We start from the raw sequence: 26,839 nt of genomic DNA on the forward strand, positions 1-26,839 counted from the left end.
TCAGCAGACGAGCGCCGAGGTCGGTTCGCATTCATTGGTCGCTTCGCCCTCTCCGCAAGTCCGTCTCCCATATGTTGGCTAATTAACGAGCGCTGCCATTGGTCGCTCAGCAGCCAATCGGCGCCGTGGGGAGGTGTCACCGGATCCGTCGCTCGACATCGATTGGGATGTGTTGCGCAGCGCCGCCGCTGCGACTACACCGGGTCGGAATTCAGAGTCGGGTGAACCCGGGTAGTTCCGGTGTCTCGCGGCCATGAGGACAAACGCCGTGTGACGAGAACAATGTAAGTTCTTCCTCACAGTTGTATTTTTAGTTTTCTATTTTTGTTACGCCATTAAGGCGTTATGCTTGAAGTTGCAAAGGGTATCAAATTCCCTCCTATAGGCTACGTTACTCCGGAGCGCCATCCGCAATTGCTGCGCGGCCGGCTTCTAAAGCATGAATATAATTTTGTAAAAAAAGATGAATGTAGATAATCTGCAGTCTTTGGTAGAAGCGAAACGACACAACCGCTAAACCTACTTCAATGAACTTCGTTGCATTTAAACGAAAATGGGCATATTCGTAAATGGGGCTTATTCCTGATTTAGACCCGCAATTTTATTTATATAATAATGTAAGCTGTAATTGCTTACTTCCAATGATTGTAAATTTGAAGCGGTTCTTTTTTTTTTTTTTTTTTTTTTTGCTGTCCACTTAGCAGAAATGCTCGAGTCCATATTCCATACACGGTTTCCGTGTATCCCACCTCAATTTTGAGCAAAAATGCTCTGGATTTGCGTGCAAAAAGCTTTCGCACAAAAGATTTTGTTGCGCACCGTGGATGGAAATAGTGAGGAACACCAGTGAATTTCCCATTTGTGACAGATTTTGGGTACGAGTGTGTCGATCGGCCCTGGTGCTAGTCTTGTGATTTATATACGAAAAGGACATAAGTACTGGCTGACTTCAATTCAGCAGTTAAAACACGTGGTTTAAAATATTTTACATGATTTATAAGGTTCAATCTTCAAAAGAAACAACGTCTCGGAAGTAATTTTGACCACGTGGGAGCCTCTTTAACGTGCACTCGTTAAGACTAAATTATCGAAAAGTACCTGTATTTTCAGGTTTAAATTTGATTTTTAGTCGTTTATCCTGTTCTTGTAGCGAATATGTCATATTTCCAAAACAATAGGTCTACAGAGCTCGCCGTACTGGATAAACGAGTATATATTACAACACTCCGAAGAAAAAGCAATTTTTGTCGATTTCACTCACGTTCCGATTATATTCACATCATTTTATTTCGGAAACTAAATCGCTTCGGTTTTCGCTCACTCCTACTTAGGTTACTTGAAGCTGTCACCCAGATGCCAGTTTGTTTCTATGAACGATGTAGTTTCTAAAAAGAAATTTTTAAAAATCCGGTGTACCACAAGGACGTATTCTTGGCCCTTTATTATTCGTCTAATTTAAATACGAATATTATCTCTTGCGAAATTAAGTTTATTATGTATGCAGATGATGGTACATATATTTTTCGCCTAAACATAGGTATTCGTTTTAATAAAGTTAATGGTATCTGACAGAGACAATCTGACGACTAAAGAAAAAGTTAAAGAAAAAACTCTGCTAAAACGAAAGCCGTAGTTTTGCGCTCCAAGGGCCTACAAGTTTCTTTTCAAAGCGACGTCGTAATTAAAGGCTCAAATATAGAGGTAATAAAGTCAGTGTAGTCGGTGTTCATCCGATTCTCTGCAATGGAATGGCCACGTGAACATTATTCTAATGAAACTAATTAAGCCATACAATTAAGGCAAGACAGAAGTTCACAACGGTGAAATAAGTCTTGAAGTGATTAACAGTGGCCAACAAAGAATGACAAAAACGTTTCGACAAGGGGACATATCAACGCGCTAGTGAATTAGCGAATTAAAATGTCCCGATGTGGATACGGTGCCTCCAGGGACACTCTCTGTCCTACCACTGTTAAGCTGTATAAGTAAGACCTCATTATAATGAAGTTGAAGGGGCAGTCAGAATTAGTTCGTTATTTCAATTACTTCGTTCTACCCACTGCTGCATGTATTGCACTGTGAATCTGTACGGGGATTTCGAGGGGAATTTCACTTACCTCATTATATACATCAGTTCGTCATATCCCGTTTAGTTTTAACGACGTTTGAGTGTAATTAGAGTTTTGAACAGTGATAATTGCCACCTCATACCAAAGTCGGTGAAGCTATTAACGTAGAAACGTTTTCTAGTTCTTATAGCTGCTGCTATTTGATTTGAGAAATGACTACAGAAACAAATTTGACAAACTCATCGAAAGCACAGATGTTGAGACTGGTAGACAAATAACGAACGAGTTTTGGCACCTACCAAATCACTATTTGAAAATTATAAGGTGATCGATTTGAGCGATCTCTATCAGTACAGAATTTTATGAGTGTACTGTCCTAGCTGCATCGCGCAAACAATCAAATTCTCTCTTCATCAAGATAACAAATAAAAATACATATTTTGCAAGAGGATCAAAAATGTGGAATGCTCCTTATTTTCGTAATTATTATAGCTTTAAATGCTTCAAAGCATACTTCCACGAGTGCTCAATGATCACAGTAGCAAAGGAATAGATGCGTCTCACTCAGGTGCAAGAGATTTAGTGGCTCTTTTTGTTCAATAAACTAGCAGTGTCTTAATTAAATGTAAAGATTTAGCTGCTTTTTTTTTATAAACTAGGTTTTTCTGCTTTGTTTCTATGACTCCGTCGTTGTTCAAGATAATGTGAAGCTTACGACAATCCAACACTGTGAGACGTTGTGTTGTCTTTCAGCTGCTGTTATAATTGTTCATAAATGAAAAAAAAAAATCTTTAAGCCGTCATAGAACTACTTTTCCCTTCGCCTTCTGTCACGTTGTACTGTGACGAACTAAGTAAAGCGATCAAGTAAACAGGTGTTTTTGTACTGCCGGACACTTAAATACTGTCCCTGTTGCCGGAGACCGAACCCGCAACCTCGTGTTCAAGCAGCGCAGCGCCAATCCATTGGGTCAGCTCGCCGGAATGTGCTCTAAAACAATTGACCAAAGGTTCGCTTTTGAGCCTCAGATACTAATCATAACAGTGGTTGTCACGCATTTACCGATGTTTGCCGTCGGTAACGTCAAGTTTATCCAAGACAGGTGATTTAATGCGTAAGCCCCCGAAAGCACGCTTAACAGCATTGCTATCGTTCGTGCAGGGAAGGCGACCCTCCGTGATAGCTCGGTCGCCGCGCACGCAGTTGAAGGGCGCGCGTGGCGTAAAGATCTTTTGCCGTTTCTCGTCTCCACGTGAACATATGACGTCGCGTTCCACAAACAATGTCTGCCAGGAAGAGAGAGAGAAAAGGGGGGAGGAGTATTCCGCAAGGACGTTTTGACGAAGCGCGGATGTCGCGCTATCGCTTCATAAGGCGACGACCTTCCGCATGTATGCGCGATGGACGTATACCCGCATCCTGGAGCGATAAGTGTGCCGTAGGCGCAGCTGGAACCTCTGCAGACGACCGTGGCAATATGCAGGCGCGGTCGGTTGGTGCACTTGAGCGAAACCAGTGTGTACAAAGAATGGAGGAATAAAAGAGTTCGATTAAAAAGCTTATTACAGCTAATCGCCGGTCTCATTAGTTGATCGGCTGTGATAGCATAGAGAGAAATGAGCAGACGCTATTGATTCCTGCGGTCGTGAAGTCATTTACTGCGACTGGAAAGGAATGTATCGAGTTGGCACAGGTGGGGGGAAAGGTAATGGTTAAATGGGGATGGGGAGGAAGCCCGGATTATGCAAATGTGTAGTCTGGTTTAGGCTTGTGCACGTCGATTGACTTGTGCATGACAGAAGCACATCAGCCGAATTCAGGCCGATAACGTTGGCAAATGCATGTGACTGATATCAGACGGGCTCACTGAATGAACATGATACACATGTGTAGACTGATTTAAGCTGATAGCTGATAACGATTGACTGATAGATACACGTGTATAGACCGGTATATAAGGCAAACTTAATCGACTTATTAACTAGGCGAATTCGCTGAGTGGATGATACATGACATGCGAATACACAGAAATTACCATAACATACAAATCTCGTTATAACGAAACGGGACATAACGAAACAGTGGATATAACGAATTCAATGAATTTCCTCTTGAAACGCCCACAAATTCATATTGAAGTACATGCAATAATGGATATAACGAGGCATTGGATATAATAAAATTTGTCTCCCATTTCAACGAGGTTTTACTGTATTGATTGATCGTTCAGTTCACATTTTATTGATGGACAGTGCGAGAAAGCATGGACGCCTCGTCTCTGCGCGACTCGACGGACACTACCGACTCGGACGACCGCAATGGACTAAGCGACGACAGCAGCTGCGACGAGCCCTGCTCGCCGCCCGCATGTTCGGGTTACGGTCGCGTCTCCTCCTCGACGTCGGGGTCCTCGTCGTCTCACCGAAGACCCCGCAAGGCCACCCGGCGCATGTTCACCAACAGGTATGCACACGAGTATGTACCCCTTTTTTCATACTATACAATATATACGTGTACGATTCCTGACTTTGATGTTAGTTAGAAGGAGTGTTGCCTTCGCGACTTACGAAAAAGTGTGCCTTGCTTTTGTACGGGTCGAGGGAAAACGGAGTGTTAACATGACGTCACATAGCTCAGAATGGAACTGGGACTTCTCAAACTGAACGGCGCATGGCGTGCGCTCCGTCCCTCCACCTTACACGAAATTGGCCCGCTCGCGAATCGTATACAACCACGAAGAGTGCGCGCCACAGTGGCTTGAAGGGGGAAGGGAGGAGGGGGCAACGAGGAACACGTTGCGTTTTCGCACCTAAGATGGCGCAGGTGCCGGAACGAAGAAGAAAGCTCGCAGCGCAAACACGCAAGGCAGCCTTATTGAGGACTTCGAAAAAGTGACTTGGCGAGAAACTATCCACTCTCCTTTCCAAAGCAGCCTCCTCGTCAAGCATCTTGCGTGTCCTGTCTAGTCCTTCTCAAATTTTCTTTCAAAGTAGCAGAAGATTGCCTTCCTTCGGTCGTTTTAAGCGTGTGCGTGAAATTTAGGAGATAACGTACTTTATGTTGGCAGCACACGCACGCACACTCTTGTGCGATAAATAAAGAAGAGAAAGGAATCTAAATGGGCAGAGAAATGAAACGGAATTTGGATACGTATACTGAAAGATATAACATTAGCAAGCGTAGCTTCTTGTTTCTACTATTGTGTCTCCTTTTACCACTTCACGCTTGTGTAGGAATACAGGAAATACAGACTACAGTCAATGCGACAGTGTCGGCTTTGAGTGGAGGGTGGAGGGGTCACTCGCGGATGGGCGACGTACGAGTATATAGAAACGAAGGTTGTACACAAACACTTTTGCAACAGCGCCGTGACGACATTTCGCGCGATTCATGTGGTGCTGACCGGTAGCAAGAGACAGAATCATTTCTTTCACGAGCCGAGCGCGCTTTCACAAGGACAAACGGCGCAATAGGAAAGACAGCATCGTTGAGAAAGAAGCGAAATCGTTTTCCGGCCATTACTGCGGTTTTGCGATTAAAAAACGCATACATTAAACATTCACCGCGAGTGTGCCAATCTCCGTGATAAGTAAACCGGTGCGCCACCTTCAGCGAAGAAAGGCTCATAACGATTCATTAGTGTTGTTGGAATCTATTCAGTGCATGTGAGCGGCACGATTGCAAAGAAGTTGTGTATACTTTTATTTTTTGCCTGGTAAGTATTCATCAAGCACGTTGCGTCAATCTTTCTCCTTGTATACACGTAACGCAGAATTTTATGCGTTTAACGCATTTATGGCATATTGTTTCTTTTAAATCTGTGTAGTGTGTCTGTTTAGGGCGACTTCAGTGCTGTCAAACGTACGCGGGCTGTCTACGGTTTTGTCAGGCTTGTCAGTCAGCTTTCACCACGAAGTGTTCAGTTATAATGTACACGTTTCGCGGTGGCATTTTATCGTCATCGATGCGGTATACTGTTACTATTATTACTATTATTACAGAGATCCGATAACAAACGAAATAAGCATACGTCACTATACCCTTCATAAAGAATTGGTCGCCTTTTAGTCGAAATATAATGAAAAAATAATCAAAGCCCCTTTCTTAAAGAAAGATGGTTGAAAGCGAAGATTTGCCCCAATGCTAACTGAATCAAAGTCAAAGTACAAAGCCAACCACCACGCAACGAACCCTGCATGCCGCTGCCGATTCACGGGATCGGCCTTACGGGCACGATCGTGCTGCACCCGCGGCCTACACATGGTGACGGCTGGGAAAGCACTGCGTGACGCGCGTATAATGCAATGCATATATGTACAGTTCGTCTGGGTATAGCGCGGCGTTGAACCATCTTTCTTTAAGAAAGGGGCTTAAATTTTTTTTTTTCGAGATCCTAAGACCAGCCCGTGTTCACGCGCACTTGCTATCTCCGATAAGCAGGGAGGGCCAGTTAATCGCGACAGTGGTGGTGTCATGCCTAGCAGACGCAACTTCCGCTTCCAGTGAACTTTGTGCGCATGCGTTACTCTTGCTCAGCTCGTCGCTTCGCGCCGTTATCAGGCACTGACCGGCCAGCCAGTCGACGCTGGCGCGGTACTGCTATTCGCGTACTGCATCTGCGTAGAACTGTACTTTTCTACGCAGATGTGTAAGTTGGCTTTCCTGCAATGCGTTTTCCGCACTCGTGGACGAACCAGTGAGAAATGGAAAGCTTCGCCTTAATACTATTCAGACTAACTTTGCATGGGTCGCACTTGCGTTGTGCGTTCGCGTGCGTGCGTATGCGTGTAACCCGCCTGCAGCGCCACGCCTCCCCCGTGGCGGCATTCGTTCGCTTCGTTCCGTGCAGCCGCGAGCGATGGCGACAGCAGAACGTGAACGGCGCATTCGCCGACCTGCGCCGTCTGGTGCCGACCCACCCGCCGGACAAGAAACTCAGCAAGAACGAGATCCTGCGCCTGGCCATCCGCTACATCCGGCTGCTGAGCTCGATACTGGACTACCAGCGACGCCGAGACCAGCAGCTGCGCTGCCCTGCCACCGCCGTCGGAGGCGTCGTGGGCAACGGCGTGCACGGCCGAGACGCCAACCTGCTCCTGTTGTGCTCGGTGCGCGTGAAGCAGGAGCCGCCGGACGAGATGACCAACGGACCGACGCCTCCCAGCTCGCCGGCGTCCAGTCTGAGCAGCATGGCCGAGCCGTGAATAGCGCTCTCCCGCGGGAGAGGCAACGATATGCGTGTACAGTTCGTTGCATCGCGACTTGCTAGGGGTGTGCACACGTTTAGCGACGTGTCATGCGCGTATGAAATACTTTTGCATACAGTAAACTCTCGTTATAACGGAGTAATATGGACGGAAAAATTGACTTCGTTATTAGCAGTATCACGTTAAAAGCGAATGGGCCAGGGCAGAGTCAAAGTAACGCGAGAAAATGAAAAACTTTCGAGTAAAGCAATATTTCGAATAAAGCGAAATCGTTATAACGAGGATTTACTGTACAAACCTCGATAGTGCGATAGTGACATTGTAAATACCGTCCTAACTTACAGACAATATCCTTGTGGTATGCATACGAGCAAATGTGCGGCAAAATGAGCTCGTGAAAAGTTACCTACCGTAATATGTCTCTTTAGCAAAGTGGCCGGCTTGTAACAAGCGCCGCCAATCACAAGCTCGTTCTGAAACGTATGTACGCGCCGGAAGAATATGACCTAGAGCATAGCAGATTCGAAAGAATGACGCAGTACTGCTTGTGGTGCCATTATTGGGCTCACTGCGTGTGCTGAAACGACAGGCCCGTAAGGTGCCCGTATTGCTATCGCGGAAGGGGGCCGGGTTCCCGGTCGGCATCAACGCTTTGATGCGATGACGTCAGTGCAATAGAGCGTTTCATGTATTGTTTTTAGTTATGGACAGCTTAGAGGCCATGCCGCACGTGTAAGTTCTCCGTGGAACCACCATTCTTCATTATTTCTTCACATTCCCATGAAATGCACGGATGATGCAGATAAACACGTAGTAGTATACGTCAAGGAATATTTTGGTTTGGTCACCTACAGCGGGTACTATAGGTACCATCATCACTGCGACGCACTTTAACCATACTCAGTTTCCTCTACTCAAACTAGATGTCAACAGTGCAGCGAATTTCTTCGTATAGGGCGTTTTTACGAACATTACTTGCGACGCATCCTAAAAAAAAAAAAAAAAGAAAGGAAAAGTCCGTGCGTACGTGCACCTGTCGCTAAACGCCCTTGTCAAAGCTGGCTTTTCCGCCGTACGACGCCACGTGGGGAGAAGCCCACTTTAATAACTTTCAATAAGGTTGCTATAGTGCTAATAAGGTGCTATGGGAAAACATAAAAATGATAAAAGAACGTAAGTGCATCAGTCGGAGGTCAAACCTGGAATATCTCGCTTTCGAGAATGCCTCTCAAACAAATTGCGCATCGGCATAGCTCGTAGCCTACATTAGCTAACAGAATCGAATAAATGGCGGCGCATCGTGCAACGTGCGCCAGCCCACCACATGCCCAGGCGACTTCAGCGCACAGTAGCGGAGTAATCGTGTCACAAATGCAGTGCAGTACACGACGCGGCAGGACAGTGCAGGTAAAGGCAGGTAAGGCTATCGCGTGTAACGATTTACGTCGCAGGTCGCAGTAAACACTCCATTTGTTTTCACCTTCTCATATATACAGCTCAGAACCGAAGAGAAGAGATGGGGCGTGGATAACAGTAAGAACGAGTGTACGGAGTCTTTATAAAAGCGCGTCAATTTGTTCTTAGGCCCTAACCTGAAGCGCACACACATGCGATTACGGGCACACATATGCGATTCGCATGTGTCCTCAGGTGCTGCCAGAGCGGCTCCTTATAGGAGCAGATCTTGTTCGTTTTTATGAAATAAAAACAAACTTGGAGACCTCGTGCATCGTCATCTTTATAGTTATAACCCCATTAACCTGGTTTAGCGTTCAAGTCGACAGTGTGGCTCACTCCCGATAACAACATCGCCAGTTATCTGTCATAGATTACCGGCGAGTTGAGATCGAGGAATGCAGCTCATCTTTATATGCGTATATGTCTGCTTCGCCGGCCATTTCAGTAGTGGTAACGTCTCTATTACTAGTTAGGTGTTTCCTTTACGAGTGGACCGTAGTGTATAGGCGCAGGAACCTGAGTGTTGCATGAAACCAGTGCTGTTGTGCTCACTTTACCCATCTACCACGTGGAGATTGCAATGTAGCCGATATTCCTCTCCTTACGTTCTTCACCATCGCGTTATTAAACAGGCAATTCGCGTGCGTAATCTGTTTTGTAGTCAGCACCGCTTTCGGTGACGAATTGTGCGAAGGATTCGGGAAGTCTCGGCAATGCCCTCTCGGCAATGCCCAGCATTCGCGTATAGAGGCGCGAGCACGTGTGCGTGAAATCGTCTAAAACAGCCAACCTGTGCAAATAAGGATCACCGTCGCTTAATTAAGATGGAATTGCGAGCGAATAAACATGACGTACAAACACGCTCGTTTTATTTATTAAGTTTTTTTAATGTAACAAAGCTTTGTTTGTGTGGTGCAGGGGACGGGAGGAGGAGAGGGTGGGAGATGTTCGCTGAAAAAAAAAACTCAGACTGACAGCTTTCGATTTAGAAAACGTGTGGGTGAGCTTGAATGCACGCCGATTTCAATTAAGGAATGTGCCTGTTCGTAATTTAACTTGCAGCCAGAGGGTTACCGCTATTCCTCCTGTGCTTGATCGAAATGAGTTTGGAACCAAAGCGATGGAGTATAATCAAACGAAATAATTATTCTCAAGGCGACCATTCGTATATGCACAAGCAAGCGGTTCACTCATAACGGCGTCCTGTACTCCATCCCATGATAGCCGCCTTGGAACGCAAGACTTCGTGTATACGGGGATCTCTATAGAAAAAATACACGCACGAACAAAGTACAGTCGCAATTTCCAACTAAAAAGCGTTTGCACAAAAAACACATACTAGTCATTGCTATCCCTCTATTTTTACTATTTTTTTTTTCTTTTTCTTTCTATAGAGTACGTCTGAAGACACTAGCGTTGAACGTAAACTGTACAGCGCGTTTTAAGAAGTCAGCCAAGCTAACGGTGTAAAACGACACATAGTGAAACTTTTCTCTTCGCCATAGCTACGCGGCGTTGGTGTTTCAAGCTGTGAAAGTGTGGTTGAGGGAGGTTGGGGGAAAGGGGGGGGGAGGGGCAACGAAAGCTGGCGGAAGTGAAACGGGGCACCGACGCTGCGGGCTGTCGAAACGGAACCACGAGCCGTCAAACCGGACGCAGATAAGGAAGCCAGCAGAGAACGGGGGCGGCGTAGGGCAGAGACAAAGCCGTGCCCGAAGCTGTCCACGATACAGCGCACGCATCACAGTTGACCGCGCGGCGCGAACAGCTCAGTGCGGTTCCGTGCGAAATGCCCTCTCGTGTTTCACGAAGAAGGAGATCGCGGTCGGAGGAGATAATTGTTTCCTCGCACGGTCACTAGATGTGGACAGCTCTGTCCGAAGGCGGCGGAGTGGCTTCAAGTTTGGACCCCGCTTGGGCTGTGTCGAAGCTGGTCGAAATGCAGGAGACGAGCGTTGCTTACGATGCACCGTAGTGAAACGCGAGCATCAAGAGCGGCGAGAAAGCAAAAGGAAAGACCATCGCCGTAATTTACGTGGTCTTCACGCTGTATCTTGGTGAATCTTTAGAATTATCCGCTAAAGTTGCACTGCAGCCTCAAAACTCCGCGGCCGTCCAGTAACCGCTTGTTTGGGGAATAACCGTGTGAACGCGACAAAGGAAATCCGTGATGTAGACTGCATGTTGCGTGGATGTGTTTGGTTAATTAGGACTTGCACGCAGGCGCACAGCATGTCGAAATCTCGGTGCCAGTGTGCTGGAGGTGCCTGGGAACTGATACTGAAGGACATTTCTGCCAGAGTGTGACAGTTCCGACAACAATAATGTCTCCTGACCAGCAGCGGTCAACATCATCCAGCTAACGATTTTCTCAAGCGTCTAGGACGTAGCGTCGTATTTTCGAGTTTATAATCCTAACATGCAAGTAACTCTTAAGATCAAACACTGAAAAGGCACACAGAAAGGATCACGCACAAGCCTGGCGCGAACAATAGCCTCACACCTTTCCCAAATTATTGCACAAAGGAACTCGCACGAATAAGGCGGAGAGAAATGCTCCAGAAAGGATGTTGTTTTGTATGATCAGTCATTATACCCCTCTCAATGGCGATTCCCGTTCATGCTTGGTATGGCTTTGCAGCAATGCTTGACGCATTGCCGTGAAGCCGTACAAACACGAATATATTTGTACTATCTATCCCCACCCCAATTCAAAGCGTCAGTTTAATTGGAACATACAGACTACAGGAAGAGAAGCTACAGCGCTATTGTGACAATGACACAATATGTTGTGCCAGCTGAATAATGCAGAACATGTACTACGTTGTATTCAAGCATATAGAGAAAAAATGACACAGTGACCTACTAGATTTCTAGTCGCTTTAATTCTTTAGTAGCTGGCTCTTTGTCGCCACGGATAACAAGGACAGAGTAGTATCGAAACATGAAAATTGTACATTCCAAGGATAGTGTTGAGACATCACATAGCGAGCCCTGCTCATCAAAGCGTCACGCCAAGGCTGAAGCTTCGGAAGAACCGGTTTCAACAGCTTTCACTGAACGACCCTACAAGCTCGATGGGTGTAGTGCGCATACGTCTGATAATAAATGTAAGCTCCGCGCTTATGGGAGTTGGCAGTCTTTTCTTTGTGTGCGGAGGCGCCGATAATCCAACAAGGAAGTTGGCCTTTGCATTCAAACAACCCTAGCTGGTTCTCAAGCCTCGTCACCGTGCTTTGCAAACGCATCGTCGCGGACTGAGATCTATGCTGAAGCAAAGGCAGGCCACTGCGTTAACCGAAGCTCACAATTCAGTGGCACGCGCGAGCAACGGAGCGACGATTAAAAAAAATGAAGAAAGTAAGAAACATAATCACGCGCTCTATCGAATACGTGCAGAGAGGAGCTGTAAAAAGAGACACGCTGCTGCCTCTCCCGTTTTTAATCCTCGGCGATCCTTTTGAAAAACAATCCGTGCCCGCTCCTCCTCTGCGCGGGATAGGGTGGGACGGCAGGTCTTTTTTTCTCGACGCGCGAACTGCAACACTATCGCCGTCGCCCATCTTCTCAACACGCGCGGCGCGCTGCAGCATCGGGGGCTGCGACGTGGCACTGTCGATTGGCTTTGAATTATCGTGTTGACAGAGGGAAGGTCAGGCCGGTGGCTAATGGCCGCGAAATTGGAAAGGAGCGACCGGCTTTCCCTCAACGCGTGAACGCGCAGCGGTTGCACCCGTACAGAGCGTGCCGAAAGGAATAGGCGGCAGTCAGTCTGTGCGCTCGAGTTCCCATTTCCGCTCGTGCGGGCGCGCGCGCGGCCCGCAAGAGGGGGCGGCGGGCGTTTTCCCACGGCAGGAGACGACTCTGCAATAAGCGGCGCCGCAGTTCAGTGTGCGTGGCGCCGGCGGATTAGTTCGGCTTCTTCGCACCCGACAACGACGCTACCACCAGCCGAGCAACCGTCGCCTACAGAATTTGTTTCTTACTGCGCTCTCCCTGGTCGTCATAGCTGTATCGGTGCGTTCCCTCCCTTTCCCTCTGCCTAGCTGGCGCCGTGATATGCGCGCGCACACGGCCGGACTGGTCACAACGTCCGCCGCTAGGTGACGCCCCGAGCGCTTGCACCTGCGCTGATGATATGAGCAAAGAAACGAGTCGCACGCAAGCGCGGTACCGCGATTCGCATCGAGGTTATTTTATGGCGCGTGATCGCAGGGACGATGGGAAAGCGGTGAATCTGATGCGGCTACATAGCCCATAGTAATTTACTGCGCGGAGGCGTGCGCTGCCACGGGTTGGCTCTGGGGCTCCAACGCTTTGTCCGTTCTCTGTCTTCGCAAACAAGCTGAACTTGAAATACGACTATCCACGCAGGTGTAGGGAACAGGGAGATGCGGTATCACGCGACTCCGCTGTAGAACTTAGCCTTGCTGAATATTGTTAAGATACCGTCATTTTAACAGATAACCATCACTACTACAGCCGTTTTGACGTCCGCTGCAGGACGTCCCAGCGATCTCCAATTGCCTGTGTGTGTGTGTGTGTGTGTGTGTGTGTGTGTGTGTGTGTGTGTGTGTGTGTGTGTGTGTGTGTGTGTGTGTGTGTGTGTGTGTGTGTGTGTGTGTGTGTGTGTGTGTGTGTGTGTGTGTGTGTGTGTGTGTGTGTGTGTGTGTGTGTGTGTGTGTGTGTGTGTGTGTGTGTGTGTGTGTGTGTGTGTGTGTGTGTGTGTGTGTGTGTGTGTGTGTGTGTGTGTGTGTGTGTGTGTGTGTGTGTGTGTGTGTGTGTGTGTGTGTGTGTGTGTGTGTGTGTGTGTGTGTGTGTGTGTGTGTGTGTGTGTGTGTGTGTGTGTGTGTGTGTGTGTGTGTGTGTGTGTGTGTGTGTGTGTGTGTGTGTGTGTGTGTGTGTGTGTGTGTGTGTGTGTGTGTGTGTGTGTGTGTGTGTGTGTGTGTGTGTGTGTGTGTGTGTGTGTGTGTGTGTGTGTGTGTGTGTGTGTGTGTGTGTGTGTGTGTGTGTGTGTGTGTGTGTGTGTGTGTGTGTGTGTGTGTGTGTGTGTGTGTGTGTGTGTGTGTGTGTGTGTGTGTGTGTGTGTGTGTGTGTGTGTGTGTGTGTGTGTGTGTGTGTGTGTGTGTGTGTGTGTGTGTGTGTGTGTGTGTGTGTGTGTGTGTGTGTGTGTGTGTGTGTGTGTGTGTGTGTGTGTGTGTGTGTGTGTGTGTGTGTGTGTGTGTGTGTGTGTGTGTGTGTGTGTGTGTGTGTGTGTGTGTGTGTGTGTGTGTGTGTGTGTGTGTGTGTGTGTGTGTGTGTGTGTGTGTGTGTGTGTGTGTGTGTGTGTGTGTGTGTGTGTGTGTGTGTGTGTGTGTGTGTGTGTGTGTGTGTGTGTGTGTGTGTGTGTGTGTGTGTGTGTGTGTGTGTGTGTGTGTGTGTGTGTGTGTGTGTGTGTGTGTGTGTGTGTGTGTGTGTGTGTGTGTGTGTGTGTGTGTGTGTGTGTGTGTGTGTGTGTGTGTGTGTGTGTGTGTGTGTGTGTGTGTGTGTGTGTGTGTGTGTGTGTGTGTGTGTGTGTGTGTGTGTGTGTGTGTGTGTGTGTGTGTGTGTGTGTGTGTGTGTGTGTGTGTGTGTGTGTGTGTGTGTGTGTGTGTGTGTGTGTGTGTGTGTGTGTGTGTGTGTGTGTGTGTGTGTGTGTGTGTGTGTGTGTGTGTGTGTGTGTGTGTGTGTGTGTGTGTGTGTGTGTGTGTGTGTGTGTGTGTGTGTGTGTGTGTGTGTGTGTGTGTGTGTGTGTGTGTGTGTGTGTGTGTGTGTGTGTGTGTGTGTGTGTGTGTGTGTGTGTGTGTGTGTGTGTGTGTGTGTGTGTGTGTGTGTGTGTGTGTGTGTGGTGCACTCTTACACGGGGTGGGCCTCCGTTGTCCAATGTTTCCGGCAGTGCGTAATCCTCGTGATCCTTGGGCACCAAAAGGGCAAAGGATATTGCTTTAATAATGTATTTATTGGCTCACGCATGCTCATTACACGTCGAATGCCCGTTTATATAGTCCTCACTAGTGTACCACTGCTGTCGCTGCTTTCCAGCCTCGGTTCGGCAGCACACTCGCAGACACTGTTGTGCCCCGTGCCATCCACGGCACAGTGGACACTCGTGAGCACGACAATGACCGAAGAACCCACACGCTCGGAATCCGAGGAGAAAGGCTGCGGCGACTTTTTCTTTCTGTCTTTCTTTCTTATTTTTTTCGTCTAACATGCGTGGGGCCCTTACTCAGGTGTATTCGTTGGGATGATGATGATAATAACGATAATAATGATGATTCTGCCCGGCAAACGGGAGCAACTGTAGCACAAAGTATTACTGTAAAATACAGTACGGGATGATACACAGCCTTGGCTGCGCTACAACCCGCCGCTATGATTAAAGAACTTACGGTGTTCCCGTAAGGAATTTTTTATTGTGACTCCTGCAGCCAAATGCTTCCAATCCTTAAAGACCGGACCAAATTCGCAGATTTACAGTTCTGAGACTCAGAGGATATCACACTGCAGTGACGTCGCGTATACGACGGTCAATCGACAGCTCGCGCGGTTCAGCAGCTTGAATGTTGAGCCCAATCTGCTCCCAGGTAAGTATACACCTGCACACTGATGCGTACTCTTAACAGTTCGTCCTGTAATGGGGCTGTGCCCGTGAGAGCCCTAATTCAAGATATCCACACTACTATAGCATAACCTGAAATGTATGAGGCTTGTGCCAATGTCCACAAAAGTGTTCTTGACACGGAATCCAGGAAAAAAATAATACTTCGTCGGAGCCATCGCATTCGCTCCATAACGAAAATGTGCATTGTATATTTACCCGTGGTAACATCACACTGCATGCATCCGTGACATCTAAGACAACCCACTTCTTCGGGGCTTCATCGCAGCGAAATTTTTCGGGGTAGGACGTACCGCTTATGCGTGATTACTTCAGACGTCTGTCCTTATACTTCAGACTATTCCACAGAATTCAGTGTTTTTTTTTTTTTCAGGGAATGTTGTTCGAATGAATGCAAGCAAATGCTAAACGGCTATATTGGATGCGCTCTCGCTTATTCTGACCTGTTCCTCCTTCGTTTTGAGACAACATACGGTCCAACCCGTGGCCGGCATTGTCGACGCACGATTATGGATTGGGTAATGACCGTCCGTACTTGGAATGCAAGTATATACAGTATGTATGTTGCAAGTACAGGATGCATCTCCGTGTTTATAGACATGGTGATTGCATAGCTAGCTCACTAATCACAGCACACGGTCAACGTCTTATATGGAATGGAGAGACAATGGCTTACGGATTTCAACAGCCGCTTTATTACGTGCCCCAGTTCATCCCCAAAACTAACAAACAAACGAACGAACAGGGAAAAAGAAAGAAAGACGGAATTCAAGCCGGTTAAGGCCGTTCGCCCAGCCTTTCGCAATTCCGCACTGAACAAGCACGGGTATTCGTCGGGGTGCGCAGAGGCATGCTTCTCCCCGGAGCACCTCTTATCTGCCGCTACCAGACGCGCCGGCGGGTATCGACCGGCGCGCGCTGCCGCTGCTTGAAGCGCCATTGGGGAAAGAGGGAGAACCCCGGAAGCCAACTGCGGGTCTGTGCCACACACTGAGCGACGCAAGCGAAGGAGTGAACATTCCGAGCAGACACCGAGTCATCATCATCAGCAGCAGCCTATTTTACGTCCTGTACAGGACAAAGGCCTCTTCCCTGCGATCTCCCAATTACTACTGTCTTGCGCCAGCTGACGCCATCTTTTACGCTTGCAAATTTCCCAATTCCGTCACGTCACCGAGTTCTTTGCCTTTCTCGACTGCGCTTCCCTTCCGTCGGCACCCACTCGGCCCTACGCATTGCGTGGTCCGCTCAACTCCCACTTCGTCCTCTTGATGTCAACAATAGAATACCGGCCGACCCTCGCTTGCTCAAAATCCACACCGCTGTCATTGTTCCTCTTAGCTTTATGCCTCCCAATTTGTTCGTTTCATCTCATCTTATTGTTTCATGAAAGACGTTGAGTATCAAACACAGCAGCAGCAGCTGTTCGTACTTTTGCGCTACCTGCCACATTGTGCCCTGCCGCTAAGCACGAGATCTATTGCGGGATACAATGGCAGAATTAAGACCTAGGCTAAAGGCAAACAAACAAACAAACAAACGTTTGTATGCCGTGCTTTGCAGTTGTGGAAATTAATCCAGAGCATAACGTTTCTGTGTTTGCCCGTGAGTTTCTTTCGAGACTGTATATCGCTTAGTCAAGTCCATACATAACCTATAGGTATCTGAACAGTGAAGAAGTCAAGACTAATACAAGTGCCCGTGTCGAAATGCTGGCTCCAGGCTGAGGCGTCATATTTAGTGTTCACTCCAAATGGATATGCCTCGAAAACTCACCGTATACAATTCCCAAATTGTAATATGTGCCGTAAAGTGATAAATTTAAAAGTTAATTTGTGATTTTTTATTCGACAATTGTGCATTTCGATTTCTCGTGTGAGTAATGTCCACCGCTTCGAGTATTACAGTTGAAGGGTACAATTACGCTGCCGGTTATAAGCAAGATTTTCTAAAGTTATGTCTGAATAATAAAGATACTGTATTCAATACGCTCGACATTACATGGGAAAATCTCTACGGGGAACACCTAGTCGCGTCCGTATCCCTCACTTGTTCCGGAGAGGGTGCGGAGGCAGACAGACCCAACACGACCGAGCTGCGGGCACCGCCTTCGGAAGGGGGCGCTGCTGCTGCTGTCCCGGATGAAAGACGACGGCAGCCGCCTGGTGAGCCGCGGCCGGCAGGACGCGTACCGCCTGTGTCTGAGCGGCCTGCACCACCGCTGGGACCGCCAAGGCGCCCCCGAGCTTCCGCAAAGACTCGGGGTTGACGCCGTCAGCCGCTACCGGTTCGGCAGCCGAACCCGGTACCTCGGCGGCACCATCGTCATCCGCACCTTGCTTGTCAGCCGGTGGCGGATATAGCCGGTAGCGGATAATTTCAATGTGATAAATATTAAGAAAGTAATGTTGGAAAAACTAAGCAAAATGAAAAAGAAATTGCTAATGTGGGCTAAATTTATTGGCAAAATAAGCCGTAGCTGCAAAAATATTGCATCAGTTTCTTTTGTTCTAGGTCCTCGCACACATCTTTATGCGAGGAATGAGTGTGCAAGATTTAATATAAAAATTTTAATTATTAAAAGTTATCAAAGTTTGCGTAACATGAGGTGAAGAAAATCTTGTTTTGAGAATAACGTATACAAATCTTCAAACCATGTGAAGGATGTCAGATACTACACAGATGCCTAACATGCATCAGCTTCATAGCTGGAGACCTCATGAGATGCACTAGTCTCTTCTTTTGTTCGTGTACTGCTAGGCAACAATATATAACAAAAAAAGATATTTTAGATAATTTTACATAAAAAATATAGTACTGATTTTCGATTTCGCAATACGAGGGTATGGGTTGGAAAACTCACTGTAACTCCCAAACTAATGACCGTAGGAAAATAATTTTTTGCAACATGCTGCTGAATGTTTGTTTGGGCATACACAAAATGTAATGAACAAATAAAGATTTGTTTTTAAAAAAATAGACTTATCAACACAAAACCGGACGGTATCAACACAGCCATCACTCCGCGCGCGCGTCTGCATCCTATCTGCAAAGGGTGCTTTTCTGTTAAGCATATGCGCTCCAGACGGAGCCACCTTTTGCAGTTCTGTACCATGCATACCACTCGGACTTCTTTCGCTTTCACAGTTTTCTCAGGTTTCCTCAGGCGCTACCGGGGTTTCTAATCATTGGACCAGCTGAAAGCGATAAAACGATTTGCTTTGCGTTATTCTGTACAAGCTGGTTCAATGAAATACCCTACGTCTTGCCCACGTCAATTTACAATCCGCCTGCAAAAGATGCTTTGTTGTTGTACAGGCGTGTTTTTGCCGAAGCCGTTTTTTCAGCGTATCTGCTCGGAACGTTTGCCCACAGAGTGTGTTCGAGCAGTGATCTCGTTAGAAGCCAAACTGCCAGAAACGCACATCCACGTAAGTTTCTCATTTCCAAGATATTCATATTATTCGGTGGCTCTAACATTTTCATTGCGAAACAACCACACCTGCTCTTGCAGATCACAAACACTACGTTACTGCATCATCTGCACTCTTCGCCGCGAAGGAGTTATGAGCACTAAGTGGATTTGCCCGAAGGGGATACGGGCTCTTTGGCCGCAGGCGTGCCTGGGTGCTGTACTTCCTGGCGACTGCTTTCGGGAACGTCACACACAGCGCTTGCTGATTGGCTAGGACAGCAAAAGTCGACGTGAGAAAAGGAATGAGACGCTTCATGTGGGAGGTTTGTCACGTCTCCCGCTCTTTCGAGCGCATAAACAGCACGCCCGTTTTAGTGAGGTACCGTGCAAGACGCTACGTCACGCAAATGTCAAAGCGTTCCCCCGCAAAGCAATCGAACGAGAATACCTCTTGCTAAACCGTTGTTGGCAAACGCAGTAAGGTACACCGTGTTCAAACATATTGTACGCGACGCTACCCTAAGCTCTTTCCGTACCTTTACAATTGGTCCTACTGTTCGGTGCAAAACATAGGAGTTTATTAACTGTCACGCAGCGCGTGGGCAAACAAACGAGTCAAAAAGGCAGCCTCCAATAGACCAATTTTAAGACGAATTTCACTACGCCTGCGCTACCGCAAAGCGAGCAGGTATTAGTCCTTAGAGGGCACAAGTGCAACCAAAGTAAGAAGCTGGTTGTGCTTGTTCCGTTAATTTACAAAATACAATTCCGAAAGAAAGACCTACTTAGAGCAGCCCCTATCGCGCATGTGCCTTCCTCTCTCGGTGATTAACATCTTAACTTTTGGGGCGAAACGGAACACCTGCTGCCGCCACAGCGCGCCAGGCGAGGGTAGAGGGCATCGCCGCGACGCCACGTCGCCGTCGCGCTGTATATTTCCCTCTCACCCCCATTGGGCTTAGCTATTGCGCGCGCCTGCCGGCCCTGGTGGCCGCTGCTGCTGATTCGGTCTCTAGTCGCGCAGGACCTCGGTGGCGTGCGGCGTTGGCACCGCAGGCAGCTGCGGCTCGGACAGCACGTACCGCTATGCAGTCTGAAGCATCCACATGTTCGGCGGCCGCAAACTCGGTGGTAGCGAAACGTGGCCGTCCACACCAGTACACGGCAGACGAAGTAAGGCAGCCTAAGAACGCAGCAAAACATGACTCGAAGGACCGCTCATGGGCGTTCAATTGGAGATTAATGCTTTCGCATTCACAACTCGTAAGTGATGCTTCGGTGTACTGGGAATTTCGTCTTCAGTAGCCAACCATGCTGGTGTTTCTGAAGGAGATTCTTCGCCGTTCCTTAACACGGCGCGGAGTGGCCTTTCGCAGCAAGATGTGCGACCCGGCCGGGTAGTGTGCTATTGTGGGAAATTGAAACGTGAGCAGCCAAATATGATTTCGCGTTTGAGTAGCCTGTACCCTCACTGATTTGTTTGTTTTTTGCGTTTAGGAAGCGATAAACACTATTCGAAAGCAATACCTAAGCTCCATGCGACTAGTAGGCTTTGGCCTACCTGTCGCATTTGCTATACATTTGCTACCCATTTGCTATACCAGGGTCTCGGCGCCGACAGCTCGTTCTCTGCCCTCGCGCCTTATATCGATGATAACGCCCCACTACTGCTTAATCCCTGTTCATCACACAGTGAAAAAACAAGTGCTGATATAGGTCGTAACAACTGACACAGTTACATCTTTTCTACAGAATCTTGTTTTTGCCAGTACATTTCGCCACCATTTCAAAGTGTTTCTCGGAAGTGGCGCCGCGAAGCATCGAATTTCAACAAAAAATCCATTGCTAGTAGAGCGAAAGCTTGTGTACATGCTAATGAGAGCCATGAACAGAAAATTATTGCGGCTCATACTGAATTCGTAAACTCTTAGCATTTTATGAAAGCCTCCACAGGCTTGGGTGACCTCGGTGACACGTAACATTAGCTAAATATTGCATTTGGAAACGCTCGCGGGAATTTAGGGGTCCACTTCCAGCTTATTTTTACTTACCATTAAAGTGTTTATTTATAGTTTCTAACTTCTCCTTACGAAAGCGTACAGGTCCGACTGACGTTATCAGCAATTTAGACAACGAAGTTACAATCATTGCTATAGTTCCAAAGAAAACGCTTCAAGGCCTAATCATATTGAAGAACAGAAGTTGCGTTTTGTTACTTGTTTCCCTCATTCATCATTATCATGAGCCTGTTTTATGTCCACTGCAGGACGAAGGCTTCTCCCATCGATCAGTTGTACTCGTGTCTTGTGCCAACTGAAACTTTAACATGCCTAATGTTTCCTCGCACCGCCTATAGCAATCTTCCGTCCTCCACTTCGTTTCTCTTCCTTTGGCAATCATTCGGCAACCATCGGTGATCCGCCCGAGGCATTATACGTGGCCTGCCAAACTCCGTTGCTTAGAATTTCCGCGATAACCCCGTTTGTTACCTTATCCACACCACTGTCTTCCTAGCTCTTAATGTTATGCGCATAGCATTTTTCATTCCATCGCTTGTTGCGCAGGCATATATAGCTTAATTTCCAACAAGCTTCTCTTCCGTTAACGCTAGTCAAAGCACAGGCATACTCCAAGATGAAAATATTTTGTCACATCATAACGTACTCGGCACCTTTCAGAAAGCCATTATAGAAATATTCGCGCGAAATCTGCAGAGGTATTTTGAGTAACAATGAACGCCGCGGAGGTCAACACACCCCTGTCTGACATACACGAAAGCACTTTTCGGTTTCCCTTAGCTTCATTTTTCGCATTAAGTACATCAAGCAACTCTACCATCATCGTCTTAAAATCGTTTGAAAAACGAGTTGCACATCAACGCTTCGCGACGACCGACACGAGTATAGTAAAATGCAGCGCTGTCATTCATGTGTACACGACAGCACAGAAAAGTCGTAAAGAATGCAGATGCGTCACCACCACACACATACACAATAGACCAAAATTAGCAAGACAAAAAATGAACGGGCCCCCGTAAACGTGACACTTCAATCATTTTACTCGCCCGCCCGCCGTCCCTTTAACCGGCAGTTGGCTCACGCTCCACATAACAGCGCGACGTGTGGTTTCCGCCGCTAACGTTTCTATCGATCAGTCAACGGACGAGCGCCGAGGTCGATTCGCATTGGTCGCTTCCCCCTCTCCACAAAGCCGTGTCCTATACGTTGGCTAATTAACGAGCACTGCCATTGGTCGCTCAGGAGCCAATCGGCGTCGTGGGGAGACCTCGCCGGATCCGTCGCTCGACATCGATTGGGATGTGTTGCGCAGCGCCGCCGCTGCGACTACGCCGGGTCGGAATTCAGAGTCGGGTGATCCCGGGTAGTTCCGGTGTCCCGCGGCCATGAGGACAAACCCTGTGTGACGAGAACAGTGTAAGTTAGTCCGCACAGTTGTATCTTTAGTTTTCTATTTTGTTACGCGATTAAGACGTTATGCGTGAAGTTGCAAAGGGTGTAACATCACCTCATATAGCCGCGGTTACACGAGAGCGCTATCTGCAGTTGCGACGCGGCCGGTTTCCAAAGCATGAATATGATTTTGCAAAAAAAAAAAAAATTATGTAGATAGTCTGCAGTCTTTGGTGGAGGCGAAGCGACACGACCACTAAACCTACTCCAATGAACTTCATTGCATTTAAACGACAGTGGGCATAATCTCATTACTGTTACGGACTTATCTCTCATTTAAACCCTCAGTTTTAATTCTCTAATAATGTAAGTTATCATTGCTTACTTCCACTGATTGTGGAATTGTGCTGTCCAGTTAGCAGAAATGCCGAAGTCCATATAACATAGCGCCGGTTACGGTGTATCACACCTCAATCTTGAGCAGAAGTGCTCTGGATTTGAGTCAGAAAGCTTTCGCACAAAAAATTTTATTGCGAACGGCGAATGAAATGAGCGTGGAACACCAGTGACTTTCACATTTGTGACAGATTTTCGGTACGAGTATTTCCATCGGCCGTGGTGTTAGTCTTGTGTTTTATATACGAAAAGGACATAACTTAAGCACTGGCTGGCTTCAGTTCAGCAATTATAAGCACATGGTATAAGTTATTCTACATTATTACAACGAAGCTGTATATGGTTAGCCGATTCGTCTGTCCGTCTCTCAGTCGCCTGTACGCCGAAAATTCCTCCGGCGCGACCCCATGCGCATACGCGAATAAAGGAAAGAGAGAGGCGCGCGATTAACCAACACCACCTAGATAGCACAAGGCCTGTTCCCACCGATCCATGACGTCATGGCCTGAAATTTCCATTGACAAAGCTGGCGTGACGAAAGCAGTGACGTCATAATCACTGTTGCCTACTCGGGAGTATCCCCATAAGATTCTATGGCACTCGGGCCAGGTAGCATGATGCAATGGATTGGAGTGAAAAGGCCTTTTACTATCTAGGTGGTGTTGAGAGTAGCTGCGCCAGTAGTGACGTCGTTGCTCTCCGTTGTAGCCGAGCGCGCGGGCAGCAGTTTCTCGCCGGCTCCGAAATGGGTGGGCCACGCGTCATAGGTACTCCTGAGGAGCAGACAGCTTTCGATTAGCAACGCCGCGAGCAGAACCGGGAACGAGCTCGTCTACGCCGTGCCGATGTTGCAGCCCCGGCACAAGAAGAGGCTCGTGCAGCCGTGCGCAAACACCAACGGCGTACCGAGGATCCGGCATCCTACCAAGCCGCCGTTTATCGAACCGTCGGGATTAACCCAGCGATAAACACCGGGGCCGCACGTTTTAGCTTCGTCGGTTAACGATCTGTACGGAGTGCTAGTTGGGCGGTGATTTTTTTCTTTGTCTCCGTCATTTCGTTCTGGCTAACTCAGAGCCTGTTCGAGGGCTCTGCTTTATGATGCGGGTGAAGCGCAGTCACGTGGTATTCGCCATATTTCGCCGGGTTTATTTATCAGTCGGAAAAAATTAGTACGCAATTAGTATGTTGTCGAAAATATCGCAGTCCCTTGGCTGTGCCTACAGATGCCTCATTGACACTTTGATAATTATGATATGTTTCCTCACTTCGATGTTCGTGTGTTTCGTTCGCCTTCGCAACTTACGAAAAAGCGCGCCTTGTTTTTGTACGGGTCGAGGGTACGCGGAGTATTAATATGACGTCACATAGCTCAAAATGAAAGTGGGACTCCTCGAACTTAACTGCGCATGTGCTCCGTCCTTCCGCCTTGCACGAAATCAGCCCGCTCGCGAATCGTATACAATCACGAAGTGTGCGCGCCTCAGTGGCTTCAGCAACGAGGAACACGTCGCGTTTGCGCACCTAAGATGGCGCAGGCGCCGGAACGAAGAAGCTCGCAGTGCAAACACGTAAGGCAGCCTTATTGAGGACTTCGAAAAAGTGACCTGCATGGGGAGTGACTATCCAGGACGTCCTTCCTAAAGCAGCACCCTCGCCAAGTATCATGCGCATCCCATCCATTCCTTGTCAAAATTTCTGTCGATGTAGCAGGAAATTGCCTTTCTTCGGTCGTTTTAAGTGTGTGCATACATTTTAGAGGATAACGTACTTATATATTAGCAGCACATGCACGCACCCTCTTTTGCGAGAAATAAAAAAGAGAAAGGAACCTAAATGGAGACAGAAATGAAACGGAATTTGGATACGTATTCTGAAAGCAATAGCATCAGCAAGCGTAGTTTCGTGTTTCTCCTATATCATGTCTCCTGTTAACACTTCGCGCTGGTGCAGACTAGGCTTTTGCGACAGTTTCAGCGTTGTGTAGTGAGGCCATCTCGCGGATGGGCAACGATGGGTATATACGAACGCAGGTGGGAAGCAAACACTTTTCCAACAGCGCGGTGATGACATTTCGCGCGATTTATGTCGTACTGACCAGTAACAAGAGACTGGGTGATTTATTTCATGAGTAAAAACAGCTCAGTAAGAAAAATAGTACTGCTGAGAAAGAAGCGAAATCGTTTTCCGGCCATTACTGTGTGTTTGCCATTCAAAAACACATACATTAAACATTAATCGCATATTTACCGCGAGCGTATCATTTTCTGTGATAAGTAAACTGTGCGGCACCTTCAGCGAAGAAAGGCTCATTATAACGATTTATTACGGTTGTCGGAAGATATTCAGTCCACGTAAGTGGTATGACTGCAAAGAGGTTGTGTATAATTTCTTTTCCTGGTAAGTATTCATCAAGCATATTGTATCAGTCTTTGTCCTTGTATACATATCATGCATAATGTGAAGCTTTTAACGTATATATGGCATATTGTTTTTTTTTTTCATCTGTGTAATGTGTCTGTTTCTGGCGACTGCAATGTTGTCAAACGTACGCTGGCTATCTACGGTTTTGTCAGACTTGTCAGTCGGCTTTCAGCACAAGCTGCTCTGCTATAACGTACACGTTTCACGATGACGAGCAAAACGAGAACGAGGTGCGAGCGGGGGCCAACATTTCGACCAGTGTCTTCTTCAAAGCCACATATGGTTTCCTGGACATATATATTGTGCCGAGGAAAGCATATCTCGCCTTGAAAAAGACAAGTCCACTTGTCGAAACGTTGGCTCCCGCTTTCACCTTGTTCTCGTTTTGCTCATAGTCCTGAATTTCCATCTCCCGCTTTCCCTTTATTTTCGCTACATTTCACAATGAAATGTTATTGTGATCGATGCGGTATAATGTTATTATTACTATTATTACAGAGACCTGATAGCAAACAAAATCGGCACACGTCACTATTCCCTTCATAAAGAATCAGTCAACTTTTACTCAAAATGTAAAGAAATACCATTTAGACTAACTTCGCATGGGTCGCACTTGCGTTGTGCGTTCTCGTTTGCGCGCATGGGTGTAACCCGCCTGCAGCGCCACGCCTCCCCCGTGGAGGCATTCGTTCGCTTCGTTCCGTGCAGCCGCGAGCGGTGGCGACAGCAGAACGTGAACGGCGCGTTCGCCGACCTGCGCCGCCTGGTGCTCACCCACCCGCCGGACAAGAAGCTCAGCAAGAACGAGATCCTGCGCCTGGCTATCCGCTACATCTGGCTGCTCAGCTCGATACTGGACTACCAGCGACGCCGAGACCAGCAGCTTCGCTGCCCTGCCACCGCCGTTGGAGTCGTCGTGGGCAACGGCGCGCACGGCCGAGACGCCAACCTGCTCCTGTTGTGCTCGGTGCACGTGAAGCAGGAGCCGCCGGATGAGACGGCCAATGGACCCACGCCTCCCAGCTCGCCGGCGTCCAGTCTGAGCAGCATGGCCGAGCCGTGAATAGCGCTCTCCCGCGGGAGAGGGAACGAAATGCGTGTACGCTTGGTTGCATCGCGACTTGCTAGGGGTTGTTAAGATCGGCCTGCGGGGGCTGGCGATCTACGAAGAAGCGACCTCTGAACTCTTCTCAGCCCGCTGCGACAACTCGCTTTGTAAAGACAACAATGGGCCTCGTCAACAGCCCGGCGGCGCCGGCATGTCTCGCCACTTTCGGCGGGCCGAGTATTGTCAGTTGATTCACTGCCGCCTTCACGGTTTGCTTGGAGGAAGAGAACTCCTGGAAAAGAATGTTTTGTGGTGCTTTCCCACGGGCCCCAGAAGTCGTCACAGTCAAAGGACATACGCGGCGGCCACTGACTGCTGGGTCAGCTTTGGGATCAAGAGGCGACTGCTCGGGTCAAGACCCCTGTCTACAAGAACTCTCTCACCTCGGTGTGTTCAGTGAAACCAAAGTGCGGACGTTAGTGTGTGAACCCTCCCCCTTAAAGGTGGGTCGACTACGATGACTCTCCCATTGGACGAAGGTAGAACGGCAGTTTTCTCTCACCTAGGGATCTAGGGAGGGCAGAGTGTTTTAAGCAGCCGTTGACGGCTGCGTATTGTGCATTCTCTTTCAGTCATGCTAGACCGATGAACTGTAACTTTCTCCACCCTTCATGTAGATATCGTAAATAAATCCCATATTCCTCGTTCTCGTTGAGAACAAGTCCCCCCCTTCAACGACGACCTTAGCGTGGATCAGTCGGACGACGGCAT

The 26,839-nt window shown here is 47.9% G+C and overlaps 2 protein-coding genes across 5 annotated transcripts in view; one reads left to right on the plus strand and one right to left on the minus strand.

Annotated features, from left to right (window-relative positions):
• The first annotated feature begins 96 nt into the window (after positions 1 to 96).
• On the plus strand, positions 97 to 26,775 carry LOC126517534 (transcription factor Atoh7-like). 4 transcript variants are annotated; one of them, XM_050167277.3, is made up of 3 exons: positions 97 to 284; positions 4,323 to 4,533; positions 25,729 to 26,775. In XM_050167277.3, exons 2-3 carry the CDS (start codon positions 4,334 to 4,336, stop codon positions 26,081 to 26,083), a joined length of 555 nt encoding a protein of 184 aa, XP_050023234.1. In that variant the 5' UTR covers positions 97 to 284; positions 4,323 to 4,333; the 3' UTR covers positions 26,084 to 26,775. The 4 variants fall into 4 exon arrangements, with proteins under 4 accessions (XP_050023234.1, XP_050023232.1, XP_050023233.1 ...); XM_050167275.3 differs by having other exon boundaries at positions 103 to 284; positions 4,323 to 4,545; XM_050167276.3 differs by lacking the exon at positions 25,729 to 26,775 and adding an exon at positions 6,920 to 8,995 and having other exon boundaries at positions 136 to 284.
• Positions 21,825 to 26,839, minus strand: part of LOC126517529 (probable peptidoglycan muropeptide transporter SLC46) — a 28,154-nt gene continuing 23,139 nt past the window's right edge. The window contains exon 10 of the mRNA XM_050167270.3: positions 21,825 to 22,206. The gene's annotated coding sequence lies outside the window, so the exon portion shown is untranslated. The remainder of the gene's footprint in view (positions 22,207 to 26,839) is intronic.

Source organism: Dermacentor andersoni, chromosome 11 (genome assembly GCF_023375885.2).
Source record: "Dermacentor andersoni chromosome 11, qqDerAnde1_hic_scaffold, whole genome shotgun sequence".
In the NCBI taxonomy this organism is placed as follows: Eukaryota; Metazoa; Arthropoda; class Arachnida; order Ixodida; family Ixodidae; genus Dermacentor; species Dermacentor andersoni.

What these genes read in the sequence shown, in the direction of transcription:
- LOC126517534 (XM_050167275.3), top strand. Translation starts at nt 4,334, where the DNA reads ATGGACGCCTCGTCTCTGCGCGACTCGACGGACACTACCGACTCGGAC. An exon ending in ACCAACAGGTATGCACACGA is followed by an intron (nt 4,546 to 25,728) that starts GTATGTACCCCT and finishes CGTTCCGTGCAG; the next exon opens with CCGCGAGCGGTGGCGACAGC.